The sequence below is a fragment of the Oncorhynchus masou genome, chromosome 1 (assembly GCF_036934945.1).
Source record: "Oncorhynchus masou masou isolate Uvic2021 chromosome 1, UVic_Omas_1.1, whole genome shotgun sequence".
NCBI lineage: Eukaryota > Metazoa > Chordata > Actinopteri > Salmoniformes > Salmonidae > Oncorhynchus > Oncorhynchus masou.
The window spans coordinates 13,249,642-13,274,042 of NC_088212.1; the positions used below are offsets into that span (position 1 = coordinate 13,249,642).

Sequence of the window (24,401 nt, forward strand, 5' to 3'; positions counted from 1 at the left end):
ATAAAGTAACAAAATGTGGAAAAAGTCAAGGGGTCTGAATACTTTCTGAATGTACTGTCAAACTAATGATGAAACTTCATCATCATAATTGTCACACTTTACATGACATGAATGGTCTTCAACACAAGTATAATTTATAAACAACATTGTATGGTGGTAGAACCATGTCATGACCCATAAAGACAGTATCCACATCCACCAAAACCAGTGTGCCATTAATTATACCACTCCGAGATCAGTTGCTATGGGAATCACCCCTACAAGAGATCGGTTACCATGGCGACCTCTACCACAGTTACAATGGACACTGCTTCAACAGTTATTACTTGTGCAAATGTGTCCCCTGTTACTGGAGAGAAGAAGAAAAACCATAGACATCTGTACCATAGAAACTACGGAGTGTCATTGTCCAGAAAACTTCCAGAGGCAACTGACAACCTACATAATCACGTCAGAAACAAGCACGCGGGCACGCACACAAAGAACACTGACTCAACTTGTACTAATACACACACACAGACGGCACACACTCACCCACAGACGCAGGGACTAAACCCGAGCAAGGCCGATTAAAAGAAAAACATGAAAAATTCAATGGAACTAAAAAGCCGACAGCGTCTGAATGGGTTTATTTATAGAGGCTGTCTGGTATAACTAGAGCTACCGACAGATTAATAACATCTACCCATATTCACAAGGAAATATTCCTCTTTCCAATAATAGACTAGCACTATGTCCTCAGCTCTCTCTAAAACAAACTTTAAAATCTGTGTGGACATTCTCTTTAACATAACATCCATTCAAATGTAGTATGTCTGTAACACACTTCATATCTCCTCTTCTCAAAGACTCTGTTACTCTTTTCTCTGTGATGTAACTATCTCTAACTATTGTCCTCTGGCTCTCTTTCTATGACTTGTCGTGTGGTTGAATGTGTGAAGTCAACCATGCACTCAGATTACTATGGGGACAGCACATTGATCCACAACAACACAGCCACTGTTGCAACCAGAAACACTACACAGACTAGTAGAACGAATACAATCCAATATAGAATCTTCTATGAAATGCATGTGCAGTAATGCATTTTTTTTGTACTGTATTACATTACCGTATTTCATTACTGTATTACATTACTGTATTTCATTACTGTATTTTATATGTAATAGTCTGGAATATATTTACTGCACTGATACTCAGTATACTCAGTCAGACACATTTCCAAGTGGCTCTGAGACCATGCAGACCATAGAATGGTGAATTCTAGGGTGATGTAGACCTCCATAGCACACTCTGATGCGTACTACATCATGTTAGACACCGAGAGAGTTTAGACTCAGAGGCCTCTGTGTATGCTCCAGTGACCAGCGCCATGCGTCACTAATGGCCATGCTCTAATGCTGCTGTTTGGGGTTTGAGAGCCCTTACTTCTGCCCCTAGAGGTCCCCTCTCCACCCCCTTACCCCTAGACTCTCAAACTCTTGTTCCACGGCACTTTACGTCTGGAGCTAATGGTGCTCTTACCTCCATGTCAAATAGCACTTTACACAACAGCCAGATATGAAAATCACTAAGAAGGAGCATCTGAAGGGAGGGATATAGAGATGCTTCACATCTCAGATGGAGAGCATGCAGCATGCTGGGAGAACAGGTTTATAATGATCACAGTAATCACTGAAAATGCGTGAGAGTGTGTAATCACAAAGCCCCACTCTCTCTCTTTCACTCTCACCTTCACCTTTGGTCAATCTCACCAGATCATAAAAACACTGAGCAGTTCCTAAGACTTCTCTGTGCTGTCTGCAATACACAACTGCTGAGGGTCATGTCTCGAGCGAAAACAGCTTTTCAGGTGTTTGTTGAAAGCAAAGATGGGTAGAAAGCGTTTTTAACATGTTACAATTCAATTTGTATTACAATAAAATGTGTAAGTGTATAATATTTGTATTTCCAATACGTTTTTAACATGTTACAATTCAATTTGATTTACAATAAAATGTGTAAGTGTATAATATTTGTATTTCCAATACGTTTTTAACATGTTACAATTCAATTTGATTTACAATAAAATGTGTAAGTGTATAATATTTGTATTTCCAATACGTTTTTAACATGTTACAATTAAATTTGATTTACAATAAAATGTGTAAGTGTATAATATTTGTATTTCCAATACGTTTTTAACATGTTACAATTCAATTTGATTTACAATAAAATGTGTAAGTGTATAATATTTGTATTTCCAATACGTTTTTAACATGTTACAATTCAATTTGATTTACAATAAAATGTGTAAGTGTATAATATTTGTATTTCCAATACGTTTTTAACATGTTACAATTCAATTTGTATTACAATAAAATGTGTAAGTGTATAATATTTGTATTTCCAATACGTTTTTAACATGTTACAATTCAATTTGATTTACAATAAAATGTGTAAGTGTATAATATTTGTATTTCCAATACGTTTTTAACATGTTACAATTCAATTTGATTTACAATAAAATGTGTAAGTGTATAATATTTGTATTTCCAATACGTTTTTAACATGTTACAATTCAATTTGATTTACAATAAAATGTGTAAGTGTATAATATTTGTATTTCCAATACGTTTTTAACATGTTACAATTCAATTTGATTTACAATAAAATGTGTAAGTGTATAATATTTGTATTTCCAATACGTTTTTAACATGTTACAATTCAATTTGATTTACAATAAAATGTGTAAGTGTATAATATTTGTATTTCCAATACGTTTTTAACATGTTACAATTCAATTTGTATTACAATAAAATGTGTAAGTGTATAATATTTGTATTTCCAATACGTTTTTAACATGTTACAATTCAATTTGATTTACAATAAAATGTGTAAGTGTATAATATTTGTATTTCCAATACGTTTTTAACATGTTACAATTCAATTTGATTTACAATAAAATGTGTAAGTGTATAATATTTGTATTTCCAATACGTTTTTAACATGTTACAATTCAATTTGATTTACAATAAAATGTGTAAGTGTATAATATTTGTATTTCCAATACGTTTTTAACATGTTACAATTCAATTTGATTTACAATAAAATGTGTAAGTGTATAATATTTGTATTTCCAATACGTTTTTAACATGTTACAATTAAATTTGATTTACAATAAAATGTGTAAGTGTATAATATTTGTATTTCCAATACGTTTTTAACATGTACATTTCCGGCAGGGCTGGGAGACAGCAGCAGTTATCCCAGCATCGCTTGCCAAATTGTCCATGAAATAGAACCAGAAAAGGCCATCATCAAATACCCTCCTGTCTGCTCGCTTAGACAGCCTCAGATAATGTTAGGAACCAGTCATACTGTAGGGAATGAATGACAAGTGTTCTCTAGCCAATCAGCATCAAGGTCACACTACCTGGTGAGCTCCTCTTTGATCTTCATTGGCTCGTGAGGGTAGAATTTGACCCGGAAGCACATTGTGTAGGGCTGCTGAGCTGTTAAAAACAAACATGAGAAAGTGTGAGAAAAGAGATGAAAGAGGGAAGAAGAGAGGAGAGACAAGAGGGAGAGAGAGAAAATAGAGAGAGAAAGAGAGAGAAGAAAGACAGAGTGAGACTATTTTTGATCATTCATTTGTTAATGATCATGACTGTAATTATTCATACTCACAGAGGAGGTATTTAACTGCTAGCGATGAGCAGGACTCTTTCACGCACGCACACTCACACACACACACTCTCACACACTAATGAGTAAAAGATGAACCAGTGTGCTTTTCTAACTATATTTTCTCATGGGCTCCTGAGTTCTTCTGCAAACAGATAGAATGCGAGTTGGATAAATGTAGATAAACTTAAATTTGTTCGCAAGGCTCTTATATAGGATATTAACCTCAACATCAAAACCTTCAATCCAAATCAAAATTGCAAACCTAAAACCTTGATTTCGCACAAAATTTCCTGAATGGACTTTTACTACCAAAGACTATCGTGAAAAACTTCTAACAAACCAACACCTGCAGAAGAAACACAGAGGAACCTGGAAATACCATCCAACACAAATCAAATCAAAATTTATTTGTCACATCCACATGGTTAGCAGATGTTAATGCGAGTGTAGCGAAATGCTTGTGCTTCTATTTCCGACAATGCAGTAATAACCAACGAGTAATCTAACCTAACAATTCCACAACTACAACCTTATACACACAAGTGTAAAGGGATAAAGAATATGTACATAAAGATATATGAATGAGTGATGGTACAGAACGGCATAGGCAAGATGCAGTAGATGGTATAGAGTACAGTATATACATATGAGATGAGTAATGTAGGGTATATAAACAAAAAGTGGCATAGTTTAAAGTGGCTAGTAATACATTTTTACATCAATTCCCATCAATTTCCATTATTAAAGTGTCTGGAGTTGAGTCAGTGTGTTGGCAGCAGCCACTCAATGTTAGCGGTGGCTGTTTAACAGTCTGATGGCCTTGAGATAGAAGCTGTTTTTCAGTCTCTCGGTCCCAGCTTTGATGCACCTGTACTGACTAAGCCTTCTGGATGATAGTGGGGTGAACAGGCAGTGGCTCGGGTGGTTGATGTCCTTGATGATCTTTATGGCCTTCCTGTGACATCGGGTGGTGTAGGTGTCCTGGAGGGCAGGTAGTTTGCCCCCGGGGATGCGTTGTGCAGACCTCACTACCCTCTGAAGAGCCTTACGGTTGTGGGCAGAGCAGTTGCCGTACCAGGCGGTGATACAGCCCGACAGGATGCTCTAGATTCATTCATCTGTAGAAGTTTGTGAGTGCTTTTGGTGACAAGCCAAATTTCTTCAGCCTCCTGAGGTTAAAGAGGTGCTGCTGCGCCTTCTTCACAACGCTGTCTGTGTGGGTGGACCAATTCAGTTTGTCCGTGATGTGTATGCCGAGGAACTTCAAACTTACTACCCTCTCCACTGTCCCATCGATGTGGATAGGGGGGTGCTCCCTCTGCTGTTTCCTGAAGTCCACAATCATCTCTTTTGTTTTGTTGACGTTGAGTGTGAGGTTATTTTCCTGACACCACACTCCGAGGGCCCTCACCTCCTCCCTGTAGGCCGTCTTGTCGTTGTTGGTATAATCAAACCTACCACTGTTGTGTCGTCCGCAAACTTGATGATTGAGTTGGAGGTATGCATGGCCACGCCTCTAACTCAATGAGTGATTAATGTTCAGTCTAAACCTACTTCTGAAGTCAAAAAGTAAAAGACAATAATCTCTAATTGTGTAATATAAAGCTAAATAAATAAGGCTACTAAGCTACCAAGCTGCTAGGACAGAACTGACCTGGCTGCAACTTCAATTAGCACTGAAGTGAGAAGTGAGAGGTGTGAAAATTCTTGAGCTTAACAATGGCAGGAGAGTTTCACAGCTCCCCCCACCCAGTGCAGAGGCCTTTCAAGCCCCCAAGGCTTATCCCTGGGCAGAGTTCATTACAATACAGTACCCCATGGATATTAAAAATAACACTGAACGGAATAAATACAAAATAAAGCTCCTCAATGACAATCCAGAGACACTATTTGCTGACTGCTACAGGAGAATGTAAGCTATTTAATGTTCCACACAGACCTGGCATGGCACAGTGGTATATTAACACAGACCTGGCATGGCACAGTGGTATATTAACACAGACCTGGCATGGCACAGTGTTATAAGAGTACACGACCCTTAAGTCAAGAGAGAGCCTATTGTCCCGGGTGGAAACTCACAATACTACACATTGAGGAAATTGAAAAAACCTCTGTCAACGTGTACAAGTCTGGGACAGTAATGGTGCAGGACTTCCTCAAGCAGTTCCAGCAGGACTTACGGGATCAAAGAGAGCACAGCAGGTAAAATCTCTCTCTCTGTGACGACTCCCCCATCCTGAGTGAGTCTGATCACACCTCTTCAAACTGTTCTGCAGACCCCCCCCCCCCAGCATTGAACACACCCAGGTCTCACAACTACACTGCTCCTCCATCATTGAGAGGGATACATTTACAGAGCTGGAGGGAGACATGGTGGAGCTCAGAGAGATAGTCCACACAATCCAGACAGAACAAATTACAAATTCACAAAACAGACCAGCACAACAAAACCCCACAACAAGAGCCGGAGGGCAGAAGGTGGAGATGGACGGCTGTCTGAGAGAGCTGGCTGCTCTACGGACTGAGGTGAGAGAACTTAAAGGGGCACACATGGCACTGAATGAAGAGGTGACAAAGCTGAGGTGTGACAGAGAGCAGGACACTCTCCCAGACAAGCCAGCAGAACAGCCCACCTCAGACCTGGACCACAACCTCAACACCACAATGGGACAGACAACAGAGGACCCACCAAGCCAACAGACCCCACCCCGTCCTAACAGACCCCACCCCTTCCCAACAGACCCCACCCCTTCCCAACAGACCCCACCCCGTCGTAACAGACCCCACCCTGTCCTAACAGCCCTCATGTCAGCTCCCCTGATAGCTCTTTTGACGACCCGCACACATCTGAGGAAAACTTTTTCCCAAACACAAAGTGGCTAAACTCTTGTGCCCAAACACTAGGCATGCCCTGTGTTTGGGCATGCCCTGCATGTTGTTGTCAGAGGACAGACTAGGGTCCCCCAGCTTCATCATCATTCACACGGACACAAATTACCTGAAGGCCCAGCAGGAAAGGGTAGCCACAGCACTCAAGGGAGTGAATGAAAAAGCATCTTCCACTTCCTCCAACTCCACCCTGCTACCATGAAAATACTTTCAACCTGCCACCATACAGCAGGTGAATGCAAGCATTTTGTGAGACTGTGCCTCAAAACCTAATGTCAACCTGGCCCACCACTCCACCCTGGACTTGAACAGCCTTTCCAACCAGGTCCACCTCTACAAGGCAGCAATCCCAGCTTTTACCAAGACCCTGAAGGACGTCACCCTCAACCATAGCCTCAGCACCTCACACAGGAGCAACAGAGCAACAGACACCCCGCCCAGACCAGCGAGACACCCTCCCAGACCTGCAAGACCCCCTCCTGAAGGACCTGCAGCGAGAGAACCCACGCCAAGAGGACCTACACCCAGACTACAGCATCACCAGCCACACCCCAACCAGCTAAGACCACCCCAAGCAAAACCTGGCCACACCCTTTATAGGCCTCCCCCATATCAGACCTATAACCCTTCTATCCATCCCATACCCCTGGCCCCTGCGGCAAGGACCTCAACATGACAACAGGACATATGCCCAGGCCGTGAGCAAAGCAACAGGCCCAACCCCCACTATTAAACCCACCCAAGCCCCATCCTGCCACCTAAGAGGTGTGTATCAGATGCTCAACATGCTCTGCTCACACCTACTGTGATGGTCTGGGCCTAAACGACACAAAAACAACACTAGACACTATGGAAGACAAAGCTCATCCTGGGATATACAAGGTCTGAGGTCTTCTGCCTTTGGCCTAATGAGCAGGAACCCAGACTTCATCAAAGAAATTGGAAATACAGACATTTTCATCCTACATTTGGTATAGAGCAGACCTAACCCACTCTATTAAATTAATCAAAACAGGAACATTTTACATTTGGCTAGAAATGAATAGGGAAATGATCTCAACAGAAAAAAATGTCCTCAATGTGTGCTACCTATATATCCCCCCAGTAGAATCCTCATACTTTAACGATGACAGCTTCTCCATCCTAGAGGGGGAGATCAACAATTTCCAGGCCCAGGGACATGTACTAGTCTGAGGCGACCTAAATGCCAGAATTGGACAAGAACCTGACACCCTCAGCACACAGAGGGCCAAACACCTACCTGGAGGTGACAACATTCCCTCCCCCATACGCCACCCCTGACACAACTACGACAACATAACAAATAGAAATGGGTCACATTCACAACTCCTGCAGCTCTGTCGGACGCTGAGTATGTCCATAGTCAATGGTAGGCTTCAAGGGGACTCCTATGGTAGGTACATCTATAGTTCATCTCTTGGCAGTAGTACTGTAGACTACTTTATCACTGAGTCTCTTAGAGCATACACAGTCAGTCCACTGACACACCTGTCAGATCACAGCAAAATCACAGTCTACTTGAACAGAGCTATGATCAATCATGAGGCATCAAAGCCAAAGGAACTGAATAATATTAAGAAATGCTATAGATGGAAGGAAAGTAGTGAGGAAATCTAGGCAACAACAAATTCAATTCAATTCAATTTAAATAAACACCCTTTTCCTTCGGAACTTGTATCTCCTGCGCCTGACTCCACACCCACGTCTCCTTGGGGAGATCTGACACCAATAACTACCGTGGAATATGCGTCAACAGCAACCTTGGGGAAATCCTCTGCATTATCATTAACAGCAGACTCATACATTTCTTCAGCAAAAACAATGTACTGAGCAAAAGTCAAATTGGCTTTTTACCAAATTATCTTACAACACACCACGTATTCACCCTGCACACCCAGTTGACAAACAAACCAAAACAAAGGCAAAGTTTTCTCGTGCTTTGCTGATTTCAAAAAAGCTTTCTACTCAATTTGGCATGAGGGTCTGCTATACAAATGGATGGAAAGTGATGTTGGGGGTAAAACATATGATATTATAAAATCCATGTACACAAACAACAAGTGTGTGTTTAAAAGAGGCAAAAAACACAAACATTTATTTTCACAGTGCCGGGGGGTGAGACAGGGATGCAGTTTAAGCCCCACACTCAACATACATATCAACGAATTGGCGAGGGCACTAGAACAGTCTGCAGTACCCGGCCTCACCCTATTAGAATCTGAAGTCAAATGTCTACTATTTGCTGATGATCTGGTGCTTCAGTACTCAACCAACGAGGGCCTACAGCAGCACCTAGATCTTCTGCACAGATTCTGTCAGACCTGGGCCCTGACAGTTAAATCTCAGTAAGACAAAAATAGTGGTGTTTCATTAAAGGTCCAGTTGCCAGGACCATGAAAACAAATTCCATCTAGACATCGTTGACCTAGAGCACACAAAAACTATACATACTGCGGCCTAAACATCAGCGCCACAGGTAACTTCCAGATGTGAACGATCTGAGAGACAAGGCAAGAAGGGCATTCTTTGCCATCAAAAGGAACATCAAATTCGACATACCAATTAGGATCTGGCAAAAAATACTTGAATCAGTCATAGAACCCATTGCCCTTTCTAGTTGTGAGGTCTGGGGTCTGCTCACCAACCAAGAATTCACAAAATGGAACAAACACCAAATTGAGACTGCATGCAGAATTCTGCAAAAATATCCTCTGTGTACAATGTAAAACACCAAATCATGCATGCAGAGCAGAATTAGGCCGATACCCGCAAATGATCAAAATTCAGAAAAGAGACGTTAAATTCTACAACCACCTAAAAGGAAGCTATTCCCAAACCATCCATAACAAAGCCATCATCTACAGATTAATGAACCTGGAGAAGAGCCCCTTAAGCAAGCTGGTCCTGGGGCTCTGTTCACAAACACAAACAGAGCCCCAGGACAGCAACAGAATTAGAACCGACCAAATCATGAGAAAACAAAAAGATAATTACTTGACACATCGGAAAGGATCAACAAAAAAAACAGAGCAAACTAGAATGCTATTTGGCCCTAAACAGAGAGTACACAATGGCGGAATGTTATTTATTTATATTTATTTCACCTTTATTTAACCAGGTAGGCTAGTTCTCATTTGTAACTGCGACCTGGCCAAGATAAAGCAAAGCAGTTTGACACATACAACAACAAAGAGTTACACATGGAATAAACAAACATACAATCAATAATACAGTAGAAAAATCTATATACAGCATGTGGAAATGAGGTGGGATAAGAGAGGTAAGTCAATAAATAGGCCATGGTGGCAAAGTAATTACAATATAGCAATTAAACATTGGAATGGTAGGATGTGCAGAAGATGAATGTGCAAGTTGAGATACTGGGGTGCAAAGGAGCAAGATAAAAAAAAAATACAGTATACGGATGAGGTAGATTGGATGGGCTATTTACAGATGAGTTATGTACAGGTGCAGTGATCTGTGAGCAGCTCTGACAGCTGGTGCTTAAAGCTAGTGAGGGAGATATGAGTCTCCAGCTTCAGAGATTTTTGCAGTTTGTTCCAGTCATTGGCAGCAGAGAACTGGAAGGAAAGGCGGCCAAAGGAAGAATTGGCTTTGGGAGTGACCAGAGAGATGTACCTGCTGGAGCGTGTGCTACGGGTGGGTGCTGCTATGGTGACCAGGGAGCTGAGATAAGACGGGGCTTTACCTAGCATAGACTTATAGATGACCTGGAGCCAGTGGGTTTGACTGTATGACGAGTATGAAGCGAGGGCCAGCCAACGAGATCTTACAGGTCGCAGTGGTGGGTAGTATATGGGGCTTTGGTGACAAAAATGGATGGCACTGTGATAAACTGCATCCAATTTGTTGAGTAGAGTGTTGGAGGCTATTTTGTAAATGACATTGCCGAAGTCGAGGATCGGTAGGATGGTCAGTTTTACGAGGGTATGTTTGAAGGATGCTTTGTTGCGAAATAAGAAGCCGATTCTAGACTTAATTTTGGATTGGAGATGTTTAATGTGAGTCTGGAAGGAGAGTTTACAGTCTAACAAGACACACAGGTATTTGTAGTTGTCCACGTATTCTAAGTCAGAACCGTCCAGAGTAGTGATGCTGGACGGGTGAGCAGGTGCGGGCAGCGATCGTTTGAAGAGCATGCATTTAGTTTTACTTGCATTTAAGAGCAGTTGGAGGCCACGGAAGGAGAGTTGGAATACTTGACCACTGTGACTGACTCAAACTTAAGGAAATCTTTGACTATGTACAGACTCAGTGAGCATAGCCTTTGTATTGAGAAACGCAGACCTGTCTCTCAAGAGAAGACAGGCTATGTGTACACTGCCAACAAAATGAGGTGGAAACTGAGCTGCACTTCCTAACCTCCTGCCAAATGTATGACGATATTAGAGACACATATTTACCTCAGATTACACAGACCCACAAAGAATTCGAAAACAAATCCAATTTTGGTAAACTCCCATATCTATTGGGTGAAATACCACAGTGTGCATCACAGCAGCAATATATGTGACCTGTTGCCACAAGAAAAGGGCAACTAGTGAAGAACAAACACCATTGTAAATGCAACCTATATTTATGTTGATTTATTTTTGATTTTGCACTTAACTATTTGCATATCATTACAACACTGTATATAGACATAATATGACATTTGAAATGTCTTTATCCTTTTGGAACTTTTGTGATTGTAATGTTTACTGTTCATTTTTTATTGTTTGTTTCACTTTTGTTTATTATCTATTTCACTTGCTTTGGCAATGTAAACACGTTCCCATGCCAATAAAGCCCTTAAATTGAAATTGAATTGAGAGAGCATTTAGAGTGAAAAATGACCCTGGAGGACACAAGTATTTGTTTGCTTTGAACTTGAAGTCCTATAAAGTGATGTTTCATAATTCTCGCCCAAAGAGGACAGCGAAGAAGACATACATGATGGAGGGGTTTCGTCCCAACTTGTACCACTATTCCCTATACTGTATAGTACACTACTTTTGACCAGAGCCCTATGCGTCCACTATATGTGGAAATAGGGTGCCATTTGGGACCCACCCCATGATTGATAGGTTGAAATACAGGAGGAAGTCATCACTGAGTGCCAGTGCTGGCTGAGCTGACTGACGGTCCCGTAAACACCAGCTGAATTCTCTCTCAGTATCTGGAGAAACAGACAGAAGATAAATAATAATAAACGCAAAGATCCTAAATAACCTAAGCTGCTTATTCCTGAGTCTTGAGGAACAGAGTGATATTTAACAACATTTCCAGAGGACCCTACTGCCAAACACACACATAAGTAGGCACGCACACACACACACGTACACACACACACCTAATGTGTGAAGGAAACTCGCCAGAGGGATATGGGAAGTGTCAGTTCAGCTCAGACATATCAAGAGCCCACCCTCCATCCTTTTGTCTCATCCTCTCAATCACTCCCACATTCTGTCTATACTGTACACTTCCCTTACAAGTTCTCTGTCTATCTTTAACTCCATACATATCTCATCTCTCCCTCGTCTTCTTTTCTCATCCAATCTGATCTCTCTTTTTGCCACCATCTCCCTCTCCATCTGCCCCCGTACTCCCTCTTTCTCCATCTGCCCCCGTACTCCCTCTTTCTCCATCTGCCCCCGTACTCCCTCTTTCTCCATCTGCCCCCATACTCCCTCTTTCTCCATCTGCCCCCGTACTCCCTCTCTCTCCATCCGTACTCCCTCTCTCTCCATCCGTCCATCTGCCCCCGTACTCCCTCTCCATCTCCATCCATCTCCATCCGTGCTCTCCATCCGTACTCCCTCTCTCCCATCCGTACTCCCTCTCTTTCATACAAACTCCCTCTTTCTCCATCTGCCCCCGTACTCCCTCTCTCTCCATCTGTACTCCCTCTCTCTCCATCCGTACTCCCTCTCTCTTCATCCAAACTCCCTCTTTCTCCATCTGCCCCCGTACTCCCTCTCTCTCCATCCGTACTCCCTCTCTCTTCATCCAAACTCCCTCTTTCTCCATCTGCCCCCGTACTCCCTCTCTCTCCATCCGTACTCCCTCTCTCTCCATCCGTACTCCCTCTCTCTTCATCCAAACTCCCTCTTTCTCCATCTGCCCCCGTACTCCCTCTCTCCATCCGTCCATCCGTACTCCCTCTCTTTCATCCAAACTCCCTCTTTCTCCATCTGCCCCCGTACTCCCTCTCTCTCCATCCGTACTCCCTCTCTCTCCATCCGTACTCCCTCTCTCTTCATCCAAACTCCCTCTTTCTCCATCTGCCCCCGTACTCCCTCTCTCTCCATCCGTACTCCCTCTCTCTCCACCCGTACTCCCTCTCTCTTCATCCAAACTCCCTCTTTCTCTATCTGCCTTTTTCTCTCTTCCTCTCCCTCCCTTTCTCTTCTATTGCACATGTTCAAGAGCTGAGCGCATGAGTAATAGTTTCTTGATTAATTTATGCTCTGGGAGAAAGAGAGAAAGAGAGAGAGAGAGAGAGAATGATATTGAGAGAGATATTGAGAGAAAGAGAGCGAGAGAGATATTGAGAGAGAGAGATATGTGAACGATCTGAGAGACAAGGCAAGAAGGGCATTCTATGCCATCAAAAGGAACATAAAATTCAACATACCAATTAGGATCTGGCTAAAAATACTTGAATCAGTCATAGAGCCCATTGCCCTTTATGGTTGTGAGGTTTGGAGTCTGCTCACCAACCAAGATTTCACTAAATGGAACAAACACCAAATTGAAACTCTGCATGCAGAATTCTGCAAAAAATATCCTCCGTGTACAACGTAGAACACCAAATAATGTATGCAGAGCAGAATTAGGCCGATACCCACTAATTATCAAAATCCAGAAAAGAGATGTTAAATTCTACAACCACCTAAAAGGAAGCGATTCCCAAACCTTCCCCTAAGCAAGCTGGTCCTGGGGCTCTGTTCCCAAACACAAACAGACCCCACAGAGCCCCAGGACAGCAGCACAATTAGACCAAAGCAAATCATGAGAAAACAAAAAGATAATTACTTGACACATTGGAAAGAATTAACAAAAAAACAGAGCAATAAAGTCAATTGAATTGAATTGAGAGAGATATATACAGTGATTTGCGAAAGTATTCGGCCCCCTTGAACTTTGCAACCTTTTGCCACATTTCAGCCTTCATACATAAAGATATAAAACTGTATTTTTTTGTGAAGAATCAACAACAAGTGGGACACAATCATGAAGTGGAACGACATTTATTGGATATTTCAAACGTTTTTAACAAATCAAAAACTGAAAAATTGGGCGTGCAAAATTATTCAGCCCCCTTAAGTTAATCTTGGAACTCCCCATCCCGGATCCGGGATCGTGACTAAAGCCTCAGGCTCATTAGCATAACGCAACATTAACGATTTCTGAAAATCGCAAATAAAATGAAAATAATGCGTCTGCTCTCAAGCTTAGCCTTTTCTTAACAACACTGTCATCTCAGATTTTCAAAATATGCTTTTGAACCATAGAAATTGACTAATTTGTGTAATTTGTGCAAAGCTAGCATAGCATTTTGAGTAGCATTTAGCACGCAACATTTTCACAAAAACCAGATAACCAAATAAATAAAATCATTTACCTTTGAAAAGCTTCTGATGTTTTCAATGAGGAGACTCTCAGTTACATACCAAATGCGCAGTTTTTCCTGAAAGCGTCTGTGTGTAGGAGAAATCGTTCCGTTTTCTACATTGCATCTGGCTACCGAAACGAACCGAAAATTCAGTCACCTACAACGTAAAACTTTTTCCGAATTAACTACATAATATCGACCAAACATGGCAAACGTTGTTTGTAATCAATCCTCAAGGTGTTTTTTCACATATCTCTTCATTGATATATCGTTCGTGGAAGCTTGCTTTCCTCTCTGAATCGCATGGAAAAATACTGGCAGCTGACTTTTGCGCACCAATTTCGGCGCAGGACACCGGGCGGACACCTGGTAAATGTGGTCTCTTATGGTCAATCTTCCAATGATCTGCCTACAAATACATCACAATGCTGCAGACACCTTGGGGAAACGACAGAAAGGGTTGACTCACTCCTCTTGCATTCACAGCCATATAAGGAGACAATGGAAAACAGAGCCTCAAAAATCCTGCTCATTTCCTGGATGCCGTCTCATCTTGGTTTTGCCTGAAGCTCACGTTCTAGGGCACGCACAGAAAATATCTTGGTAGTTCTGGACACGTCAGAGTGTTTTCTTTCGAAAGCTACCAATTATATGCATAGTCGAGCATCTTTTTGTGACAAAATATTGCGCTTAAAACGGGCACGTTTTTTTATCCAATAATGAAATAGCGCCCCCATAGATGTAAGAGGTTAATACTTTGTAGCGCCACCTTTTGCTGCGATTACAGCTGTAAGTCGCTTGGGGTATGTCACATCGAGAGACTGAAATTTTTTCCCATTCCTCCTTGCAAAACAGCTCGAGCTCAGTGAGGTTGGATGGAGAGCATTTGTGAACAGCAGTTTTCAGTTCTTTCCACAGATTCTCGATTGGATTCAGGTCTGGACTTTGACTTGGCCATTCTAACACCTGGATATGTTTATTTTTGAACCATTCCATTGTAGATTTTGCTTTATGTTTTGGATCATTGTCTTGTTGGAAGACAAATCTCCGTCCCAGTCTCAGGTCTTTTGCAGACTCCATCCATCTTCCCATCAATTTTAACCATCTTCCCTGTCCCTGCTGAAGAAAAGCAGGCCCAAACCATGATGCTGCCACCACCATGTTTGACAGTGGGGATGGTGTGGTCAGGGTGATGAGCTGTGTTGCTTTTACGCCAAACATAACGTTTTGCATTGTTGCCAATGGTTTCATCTGACCAGAGCACCTTCTTCCACATGTTTGGTGTGTCTCCCAGGTGGCTTGTGGCAAACTTTAAACAACACTTTTTATGGATATCTTTAAGAAATGGCTTTCTTCTTGCCACTCTTCCATAAAGGCCAGATTTGTGCAATATACGACTGATTGTTGTCCTATGGACAGAGTCTCCCACCTCAGCTGTAGATCTCTGCAGTTCATCCAGAGTGATCATGGGCTGCATCTCTGATCAGTCTTCTCCTTGTATGAGCTGAAAGTTTAGAGGGACGGCCAGGTCTTGGTAGATTTGCAGTGGTCTGATATCTCGGACCTGCCTGGTGTGTTCCTTGTTCTTCATTATGCTCTCTGCGCTTTTAACGGACCTCTGAGACTATCACAGTGCAGGTGCATTTATACGGAGACTTGATTTTTTTTAACCTTTATTTAACCAGGCAAGACAGTTAAGAACAAATTCTTATTTTCAATGACGGCCTGGGAACAGTGGGCTAACTGCCTGTTCAGGGGCAGAACGACAGATTTTGTACCTTGTCAGGTCGGGGGTTTGAACTCTCAACCTTCCGGTTACTAGTCCAACGCTCTAACCACTAGGCTACACAGGTGGATTGTATTTATCATCATTAGTCATTTAGGTCAACATTGGATCATTCAGAGATCCTCACTGAACTTCTGGAGAGAGTTTGCTGCACTGAAAGTAAAGGGGCTGAATAATTTTGCGCACCCAATTTTTCAGTTTTTGATTTGTTAAAAAAGTTTGAAATATCCAATAAATGTCGTTCCACTTCATGATTTGTGTCGCACTTGTTGTTGATTCTTCACAAAAAAATACAGTTGTATATCTTTATGTTTGAAGCCTGAAATGTGGCAAAAGATCGCAAAGTTCAAGGGGGCCGAATACTTTCGCAAGGCACTGTATATTGAGAGAGAGAGAGATATTGAGAGAGAGAGAGAGAGAGAGAGAGAGAGAGAGAGAGAGAGAGAGAGGGAGAGAAAGACAGAGAGAGATTGAGAGAGAGAGGGGGGGAGAGAGAGATTGAGAGATTGAGAGATTGAGAGAGAGAGATATTGAGAGCGATATATATATTGAGAGAGAGAGAGAGAGAGACAGACAGACAGACACAGACAGACAGACAGACAGACAGACAGACAGACAGACAGAGAGCGATTGAGAGAGAGAGAGAGAGATTGAGAGAGAGATATTGAGAGATATATATTGAGAGAAATATTGAGAGATATTGAGAGAGTGAGAGAGAGAGAGAGTGATATTGAGAGACATATATTAAGAGAAATATTGAGAGATAATGAGAGAGAGAGATATTGAGAGACATATATATTGAGAGAAATATTGAGATACTGAGAGAGAGAGAGAGAGAGAGAGAGAGAGAGAGACAGACAGACAGACAGACAGACAGACAGACAGACAGACAGAGAGCGATTGAGAGACAGAGAGTGATTGAGAGACAGAGAGCGAGAGAGAGAGAGAGAGAGAGAGAGAGACTCAGAACATCAGCACTCAGAAAACCTGGCCCAACCAAATCATCACAAAACAAAAATAGAAATATCACCTATTGGAAAGACACCACAGAAAATCAAAGTAAACTTCAATGCTATTTGGCTCTAAACAGACAGTACTTGGTGGCAGACTATCTGACCACTGTGACTGATAGAAAACTGAGGAAAACATTGACTAGGTACAGACTCAGTGAGCACAGTCTGGCTATAGAGACCGGCCATCACAGACAAACCTGGCTACCCAGAGGACAGGCTGTGCTCACTCTGCTCAGGGGAGAGAGGTAAAGACAGAGCTGCATTTCCTATTACACTGTGACAAATACTTCTTTCCCAAAATTATAATTCAATACAAATAATTTGAAACTATAAAAGACAAAGAAAAAATCAAATATTTATTGGGTGAAAAGCCAAAATGTGCAGTTTTGGCCGCCAAATATGTGTCCTCCTGCCACAATCTGAGGGACAGCCAGTGAAAAGTGCAAAGTTATGTAGATAATATTTCCCATCTTGTTTTGTTTTGTCTTTCATACCATGCCATGTATCTTCTCAGTCATGAGAGAGAGACTGTCTTTTCAGTCATGTTGACACTGGTCCACTACCATTGCTTTAATGTATTGTTGTTCTCATTAATATTGTTGTTGTCGTTGTTGTTAATGGTAATCCCATGTCCACTACTACTATTATTATTGCTATATTTATTTATAAAATATATATTTGTATTTTATTTTTATTTTTCGATATGTGTACTTTGACAATGTAATTAATAATGAACTTGCCATGTCAATAAAGTCAATTGAATTGAATTGAATTGAGAGAGAGAGATATCACTTTTGTATATTGTCTACTTCACTTGCTTTGGCAATGTTAACATATGTTTCCCATGCCAATAAAGCCCCTTGAATTGAATTGATATTGAGAGCGATGAAGTTCATTGAGCATTAGAGGAGAAATTAACATGTAAATCTACTAAATGCTGTTAATGCCCACACATTCAGCTCTATCTCCACAACACTGTCCATAACCAGCACAGAGAGGATTTAATAAACACAGATAAATACTGTCCAAATCCACACCGCCTGTTCGATGGTCTCAGAGATGAATGCACAGCAAATCCAACAACATTCTCACTATTCTGTCTTGGATTGTTACATTTGTTTCAGTGTACCGTCTGCTGTCAGTGTTCTGTTTGCTTCAGTGTTCTGTCTGCTCTCAGTGTTCTGTTTGCTTCAGTGTTCTGTCTGCTCTCAGTGTTCTGTTTGCTTCAGTGTTCTGTCTGCTCTCAGTGTTCTGTTTGCTTCAGTGTTCTGTCTGCTGTCAGTGTTCTGTTTGCTTCAGTGTTCTGTTTGCTTCAGTGTTCTGTCTGCTCTCAGTGTTCTGTCTGCTCTAAGTGTTCTGTTTGCTCTAAGTGTTCTGTTTGTTCAGTTTCTGTCTGCTCTCAGTGTTCTGTTTGCTTCAGTGTTCTGTTTGCTTCAGTGTTCTGTCTGCTCTCAGTGTTCTGTCTGCTCTAGTGTTCTGTTTGCTTCAGTGTTCTGCTGTCAGTGTTCTGTTTGCTTCAGTGTTCTGCTGTCAGTGTTCTGTCTGCTGTCAGTGTTCTGTTTACTGTGTTCTGTCTGCTCTAAGTGTTCTGTTTGCTTCATTGTTCTGTCTCGTTCAGCGTTCTGTCTCATTCAGCGTTCTGTCTCATTCAGTGTTCTGTCTGTTTCAGTGTTCTGTCTGTTTCAGCGTTCTGCCTGTTTCAGCGTTCTGCCTGCTTCAGTGTTCTGTCTGCTCTGTCTATCAATATATCTGTCTTGATCTATGCTCTATCAGAGCTCTGTTTCAGTGTTTTTATGGATGTCTCTGTCTCCTTGTTTCACTGTTGTAGGGCTTGACCTAAGGCTTGTTTCCCACTTTGGAGAGGAGCATAGGCCACATTCCCATTGCCACATGGGCACCCATACAAACACTACTGCCACATCAAACACAGAGAGAGAACAGAACGGAACACTTACACTTCATCTGCTTCACTATGGGTTTATTGGGCTCCAGCCAGTGCTGAGAGAGAGAGAGAGAGAGAGAGAGGGAGAGAGGGAGAGAGAGAGAGAGAGTGAGGGAGAGAGGGTGAGAGGGAGAGAGAGAGAGAGGGGGAGGGATGATGAGAGCGAGAGAGTGAGAGAGAGAGAGACAGACACAGAGAGAGACAGACAGAGAGACAGAGAGACAGGCAGAGAGACAGAGAGAGAGAGACAGACAGACACAGAGAGAGACAAAGAGACAGACAGAGAGACCGACAGAGAGACAGACAGAGAGAGAGAGAGAGAGAGAGAGAGAGAGAGACAGACAGACAGACAGACAGACAGACACAGAGAGAGACAGAGAGACAGAGAGAGAGACAGACAGAGAGACAGACAGAGAGAGACAGAGAGAGAGAGAGACAGCGAGACAGACAGACAGACAGAGAGACAGACACAGAGAGAGACAGACAGAGAGACACAGAGAGAGAGAGACAGAGAGAGAGAGAGAGAGAGAGAGACAGACAGAGAGACAGCGAGACAGACAGACAGAGAGACAGACACAGAGAGAGACAGACAGAGAGACAGAGAGACAGAGAGAGAGAGAGACACAGATAGAGACAGACAGAGAGACAGAGAGACAGACACAGAGAGAGACAGACAGAGAGACAGAGAGAGAGAGAGAGACACAGAGAGAGACAGACAGAGACAGAGAGACAGACAGACAGACACAGAGAGAGACAGACAGAGAGACAGAGAGACACACAGAGAGAGACAGACAGAGAGACAGAGAGACAGACAGACAGAGACAGAGAGAGACAGACAGAGAGACGGAGAGAGAGAGAGACAGACAGCCAGAGAGACAAAGAGAGAGACAGAGACAGAGAGAGAGAGAGAGACAGACACACAAAGAGAGAGAGAGAGAGCGAGAGAGAGACAGACAGACAGAGAGAGAGACAGAGACAGAGAGAGACAGACACAGAGAGAGACAGAGAGAGAGAGAGAGAGAGAGAGAGAGAGAGAGAGAGAGAGAGAGAGAGAGAGAGAGAGAGAGAGAGAGAGAGAAAGGGAAAGACACATGGGGAGTGATGTTAAAAAAGGTTGTTCATTGCCCTGAGGGCAGCAGAAAAAAAGAGGAGCATTGTCACTGTGTGTGTTGGCATCAGAGAGAGGCTTTATAAACATGATTATATGTCAAGTGCATATTAATATGTAATTAACATGTAGCATGTTGAGGTGTAGTATAGGTATTGGCATAGACCTTGGATTGAATTGTAATGGTGGTGTAAGGTGCAATGGCCAGGGTTTTCAGTGTAGATTAGTGTAGTTTGTGAGTTCTGTCATTATCTCCACTGTCATGCCAACAGAATGTCAACTCTTCCTTCAGGTTCAGGTAACCAATCTCCAAGGCAACAGAAACTGGTATTAAAAACGTCAATTGGACAGCGTAAAGGAGGGTAAATAATTTACTGGTCGGATGCCGAGAGATTTTTCGCCACAGCACGGAGACATTGCACATACACCGGAATAAACACCGGAAGACTGTTTCCATGGCAACCCTCAACCGAAATGAGCCGTCATGAGTTCAGATACGATTTCAGACAAAACATTTGTCATTCTGCCATGGTGGACCTCTGTTTTATCCTCCGGCCCATAAAAGCACTGTTCTTTGGTTAATCTCATTCCCAGGCACTTCTGCCGACCTGGGGGCTATTCATTGGTTGACGATAAGAGAGAAGTGTTGTTGATTGGATGAGTAGTAAGCTTGTCTCTCAGGGAGGTGTATGTACTGGCTAAAGGTAGGCAGCTTTGTATAATGGTTAACTGGTGGAATTAGAGTGCTTGTCAGGACACCCAGGCAGATGAATTGGATGACTACCTAAAAGGAGGGATTTGGCGTAATGCACGGTCGTTTCTGACCCATCTCTGATGATGATGCTGGAATATTTACCTCCAGCATATCATGATCAAAGAGAGATTGATTCTGCCTGGAGTGATTCTGCTTATATCAGGGGGGTTGTGTACAGCAGAACACATACTTCTGTCTCCTATGGATTAATAAAGTTCTCTTCTTATTCCTGAGGAAGCACACACACACACACACACACACACACGTGTCAGGTTGACGTTTATTGTCATGAATCTTGCTCTAGAGGGGCAGAACTGTGTGGTTTCTACTAGTTTAGCAAGCTTCAAAGTAAGATTTTGCTATATTATCGTAAAAATGTATAAAAAATAGCAGTGTGGTTAAGGTTAGGGGTAGGCATTAGGGTTAGCAGTGTGGTTAAGTTAGGGTTAGCATTAGGGTTAGCAATGTGGTTAAGGCTAGGGTTAGCATTAGGGTTAGCAGTGTCGTTAAGGTTAGGGTTATCATTAGGGTTAAGGTTAGAGTTAGCATTAGGGTTAGCAGCGTAGTTAAGGTTAGGGTTAGACAATAGGGTTAGCAGTGTGGTAAAGGTTAGGGTTATCAGTGTGGTTAAGGTACAGGTTAGCATTAGGGTTAGCAGTGTGGTTAAGGTTTGGGTTAGCAGGGTGGTTAAGGTTTGGGTTAGCAGTGTGGTTAAGGTTAGGGTTATCAGTGTGGTTAAGGTACGGGTTAGCATTAGGGTTAGCAGTGTGGTTAAGGTTAGGGTTATCAGTGTGGTTACGGTACAGGTTAGCATTAGGGTTAGCAGTGTGGTTAAGGTTAGGGTTAGCAGGGTGGTTAAGGTTTGGGTTAGCAGGGTGGTTAAGGTTTGGGTTAGGTTTAAAATCATATTTTAGGACTTTGTGCCTGTGCCAGATCGTGACCACTCTGCAGAGCTGCCTCCAGTACATGAGTCATCTCAATAAATGCCAACCTGCCACAATGTCAGCGTGTGTTAAAGTGATGCTCCAGAGCTTTTGTATCATTTCAGCCAGAAAATGTTGCACAATTGTGTACTATGGCATCCATTTATCATGTAAACAAAAGTGGGGTGTAATTCGTATTTGTTACAAATTCCAATTCATACAATATGTTACGAATTTGTAACATCCTGGACTATGTCTTTAAGTGTTAAACAGAATATCAGGCAATGACTGAGAACAGTTATGAGTTGTATAGTTCAGCAATAAGGCACGAGGGGGTGTGGTATATGGCCAATATATCACAGCTAAGGGCTGTTCTTAGGCAAGACGCAACGTGGAGTGCCTGGATACAGCGCTTAGCCGTGGTATATTGGCCATATACCACAAACCCCCGAGATGCCTTAATGCTATTATAAATTGGTTACCAATGTAATTATAGCAGTACAAATAAATGTTTTGTCATGCCCGTGGTAAATGATCTGTCAGCCAATCAGCATTCAGTGCTCAAACCACCCGGTATATATTTGTCAATGTACGAGTGTATCTATACCCTCTGCTTCTCTGGGTCGACATATCTGATGCCAAAGTAGTCCTTCTCCAGGAGGCTGTAATGGTTACACACATGATCCACCAGGAACTGGCCCTTGGTTTCTCTCTGTGGGAAAAAACACAACAGACTGTTATTACACACATCCACCAGAACTCCACACAACAGACTGTTATTACACACATGATCCACCAGGAACTGGCCCTTGGTTTCTCTCTGTGGGAAAAAACACAACAGACTGTTATTACACACATGATCCATCAGGAACTGGCCCTTGGTTTCTCTCTGTGGGAAAAAACACAACAGACTGTTATTACAGCACACTCAATATTGGGGATATATAAAGCATTTGATACCATAATTAGGTTAGATATGCAACACTATTGGAATGATGAAAGTGTACAATGTCTTCATTTACTATGTATTTGCACCAGTTATTTAACGCAGGAGTAAATCAGGAAACAGTCCAACACACATGCAAACACATTTAAAACACCAACATATTCAATCACAACAAAACACTTAAATGTTAATTCCCACCCCACTAGTGTCCACACACCCTGCTGACTCCCAACTAAAGCTGTCTGTAATGGCTGTTCCGTTGGTAATGTTGGGAGATATTCTAGTCCCTGGTCCTGTTGGGAGATGTTCTAATCCCTGGTCCTGCTGGGAGATGTTCTAGTCCCTGGTCCTGCTGGGAGATGTTCTAGTCCCTGGTCCTGCTGGGAGATATTCTAGTCCCTGGTCCTGCTGGGAGATATTCTAGTCCCTGGTCCTGTTGGGAGATGTTCTAGTCCCTGGTCCTGCTGGGAGATGTTCTAGTCCCTGGTCCTGCTGGGAGATGTTCTAGTCCCTGGTCCTGCTGGGAGATGTTCTAGTCCCTGGTCCTGCTGGGAGATGTTCTAGTCCCTGGACCTGCTGGGAGATATTCTAGTCCCTGGTCTGTTGGGAGATGTTCTAGTCCCTGGTCTGTTGGGAGATGTTCTAGTCCCTGGTCTGTTGGGAGATGTTCTAGTCCCTGGTCCTGCTGGGAGATATTCTAGTCCCTGGTCTGTTGGGAGATATTCTAGTCCCTGGTCCTGCTGGGAGATGTTCTAGTCCCTGGTCCTGCTGGGAGATATTCTAGTCCCTGGTCTGTTGGGAGATGTTCTAGTCCCTGGTCCTGCTGGGAGATGTTCTAGTCCCTTGTCCTGCTGGGAGATATTCTAGTCCCTGGTCCTGTTGGGAGATGTTCTAGTCCCTGGTCTGTTGGGAGATGTTCTAGTCCCAGGTCCTGCTGCGAGATATTCTAGTCCCTGGTCCTGCTGGGAGATATTCTAGTCCCTGGTCCTGCTGGGAGATATTCTAGTCCCTGGTCCTGCTGGGAGATATTCTAGTCCCTGGTCCTGCTGGGAGATATTCTAGTCCCTGGTCTGTTGGGAGATGTTCTAGTCCCTGGTCCTGTTGAGAGATATTCTAGTCCCTGGTCTGTTGGGAGATGTTCTAGTCCCTGGTCCCTGGTTCTAGTCCCTGCTGGGAGATATTCTAGTCCCTGGTCCTGTTGGGAGATATTCTAGTCCCTGGTCCTGTCCCTGGGAGATATTCTAGTCCCTGGTCCTGTTGGGAGATGTTCTAGTCCCTGGTCCTGCTGGGAGATATTCTAGTCCCTGGTCCTGCTGGGAGATATTCTAGTCCCTGGTCCTGTTGAGAGATATTCTAGTCCCTGGTCTGTTGGGAGATGTTCTAGTCCCTGGTCCTGTTGAGAGATATTCTAGTCCCTGGTCTGTTGGGAGATGTTCTAGTCCCTGGTCCTGCTGGGAGATATTCTAGTCCCTGGTCCTGTTGGGAGATGTTCTAGTCCCTGGTCCTGCTGGGAGATATTCTAGTCCCTGGTCCTGCTGGGAGATATTCTAGTCCCTGGTCTGTTGGGAGATATTCTAGTCCCTGGTCCTGCTGGGAGATATTCTAGTCCCTGGTCCTGCTGGGAGATATTCTAGTCCCTGGTCCTGTTGAGAGATATTCTAGTCCCTGGTCCTGTTGGGAGATGTTCTAGTCCCTGGTCCTGCTGGGAGATATTCTAGTCCCTGGTCCTGCT

At 42.9% G+C, this 24,401-nt stretch overlaps 1 protein-coding gene across 1 annotated transcript in view; it reads right to left on the reverse strand.

The window, feature by feature from the left end:
* Nucleotides 1-24,401, reverse strand: part of frmd3 (FERM domain containing 3) — a 147,914-nt gene that overhangs the window by 91,504 nt on the left and 32,009 nt on the right. The window contains exons 2-4 of the mRNA XM_064975209.1: nucleotides 22,331-22,435; nucleotides 18,952-18,994; nucleotides 3,416-3,494 (exon numbers count right to left, since the gene is read on the reverse strand). Of these exons, the coding sequence (XP_064831281.1) occupies nucleotides 3,416-3,494; nucleotides 18,952-18,994; nucleotides 22,331-22,435 (227 nt within the window). The remainder of the gene's footprint in view (nucleotides 1-3,415; nucleotides 3,495-18,951; nucleotides 18,995-22,330; nucleotides 22,436-24,401) is intronic.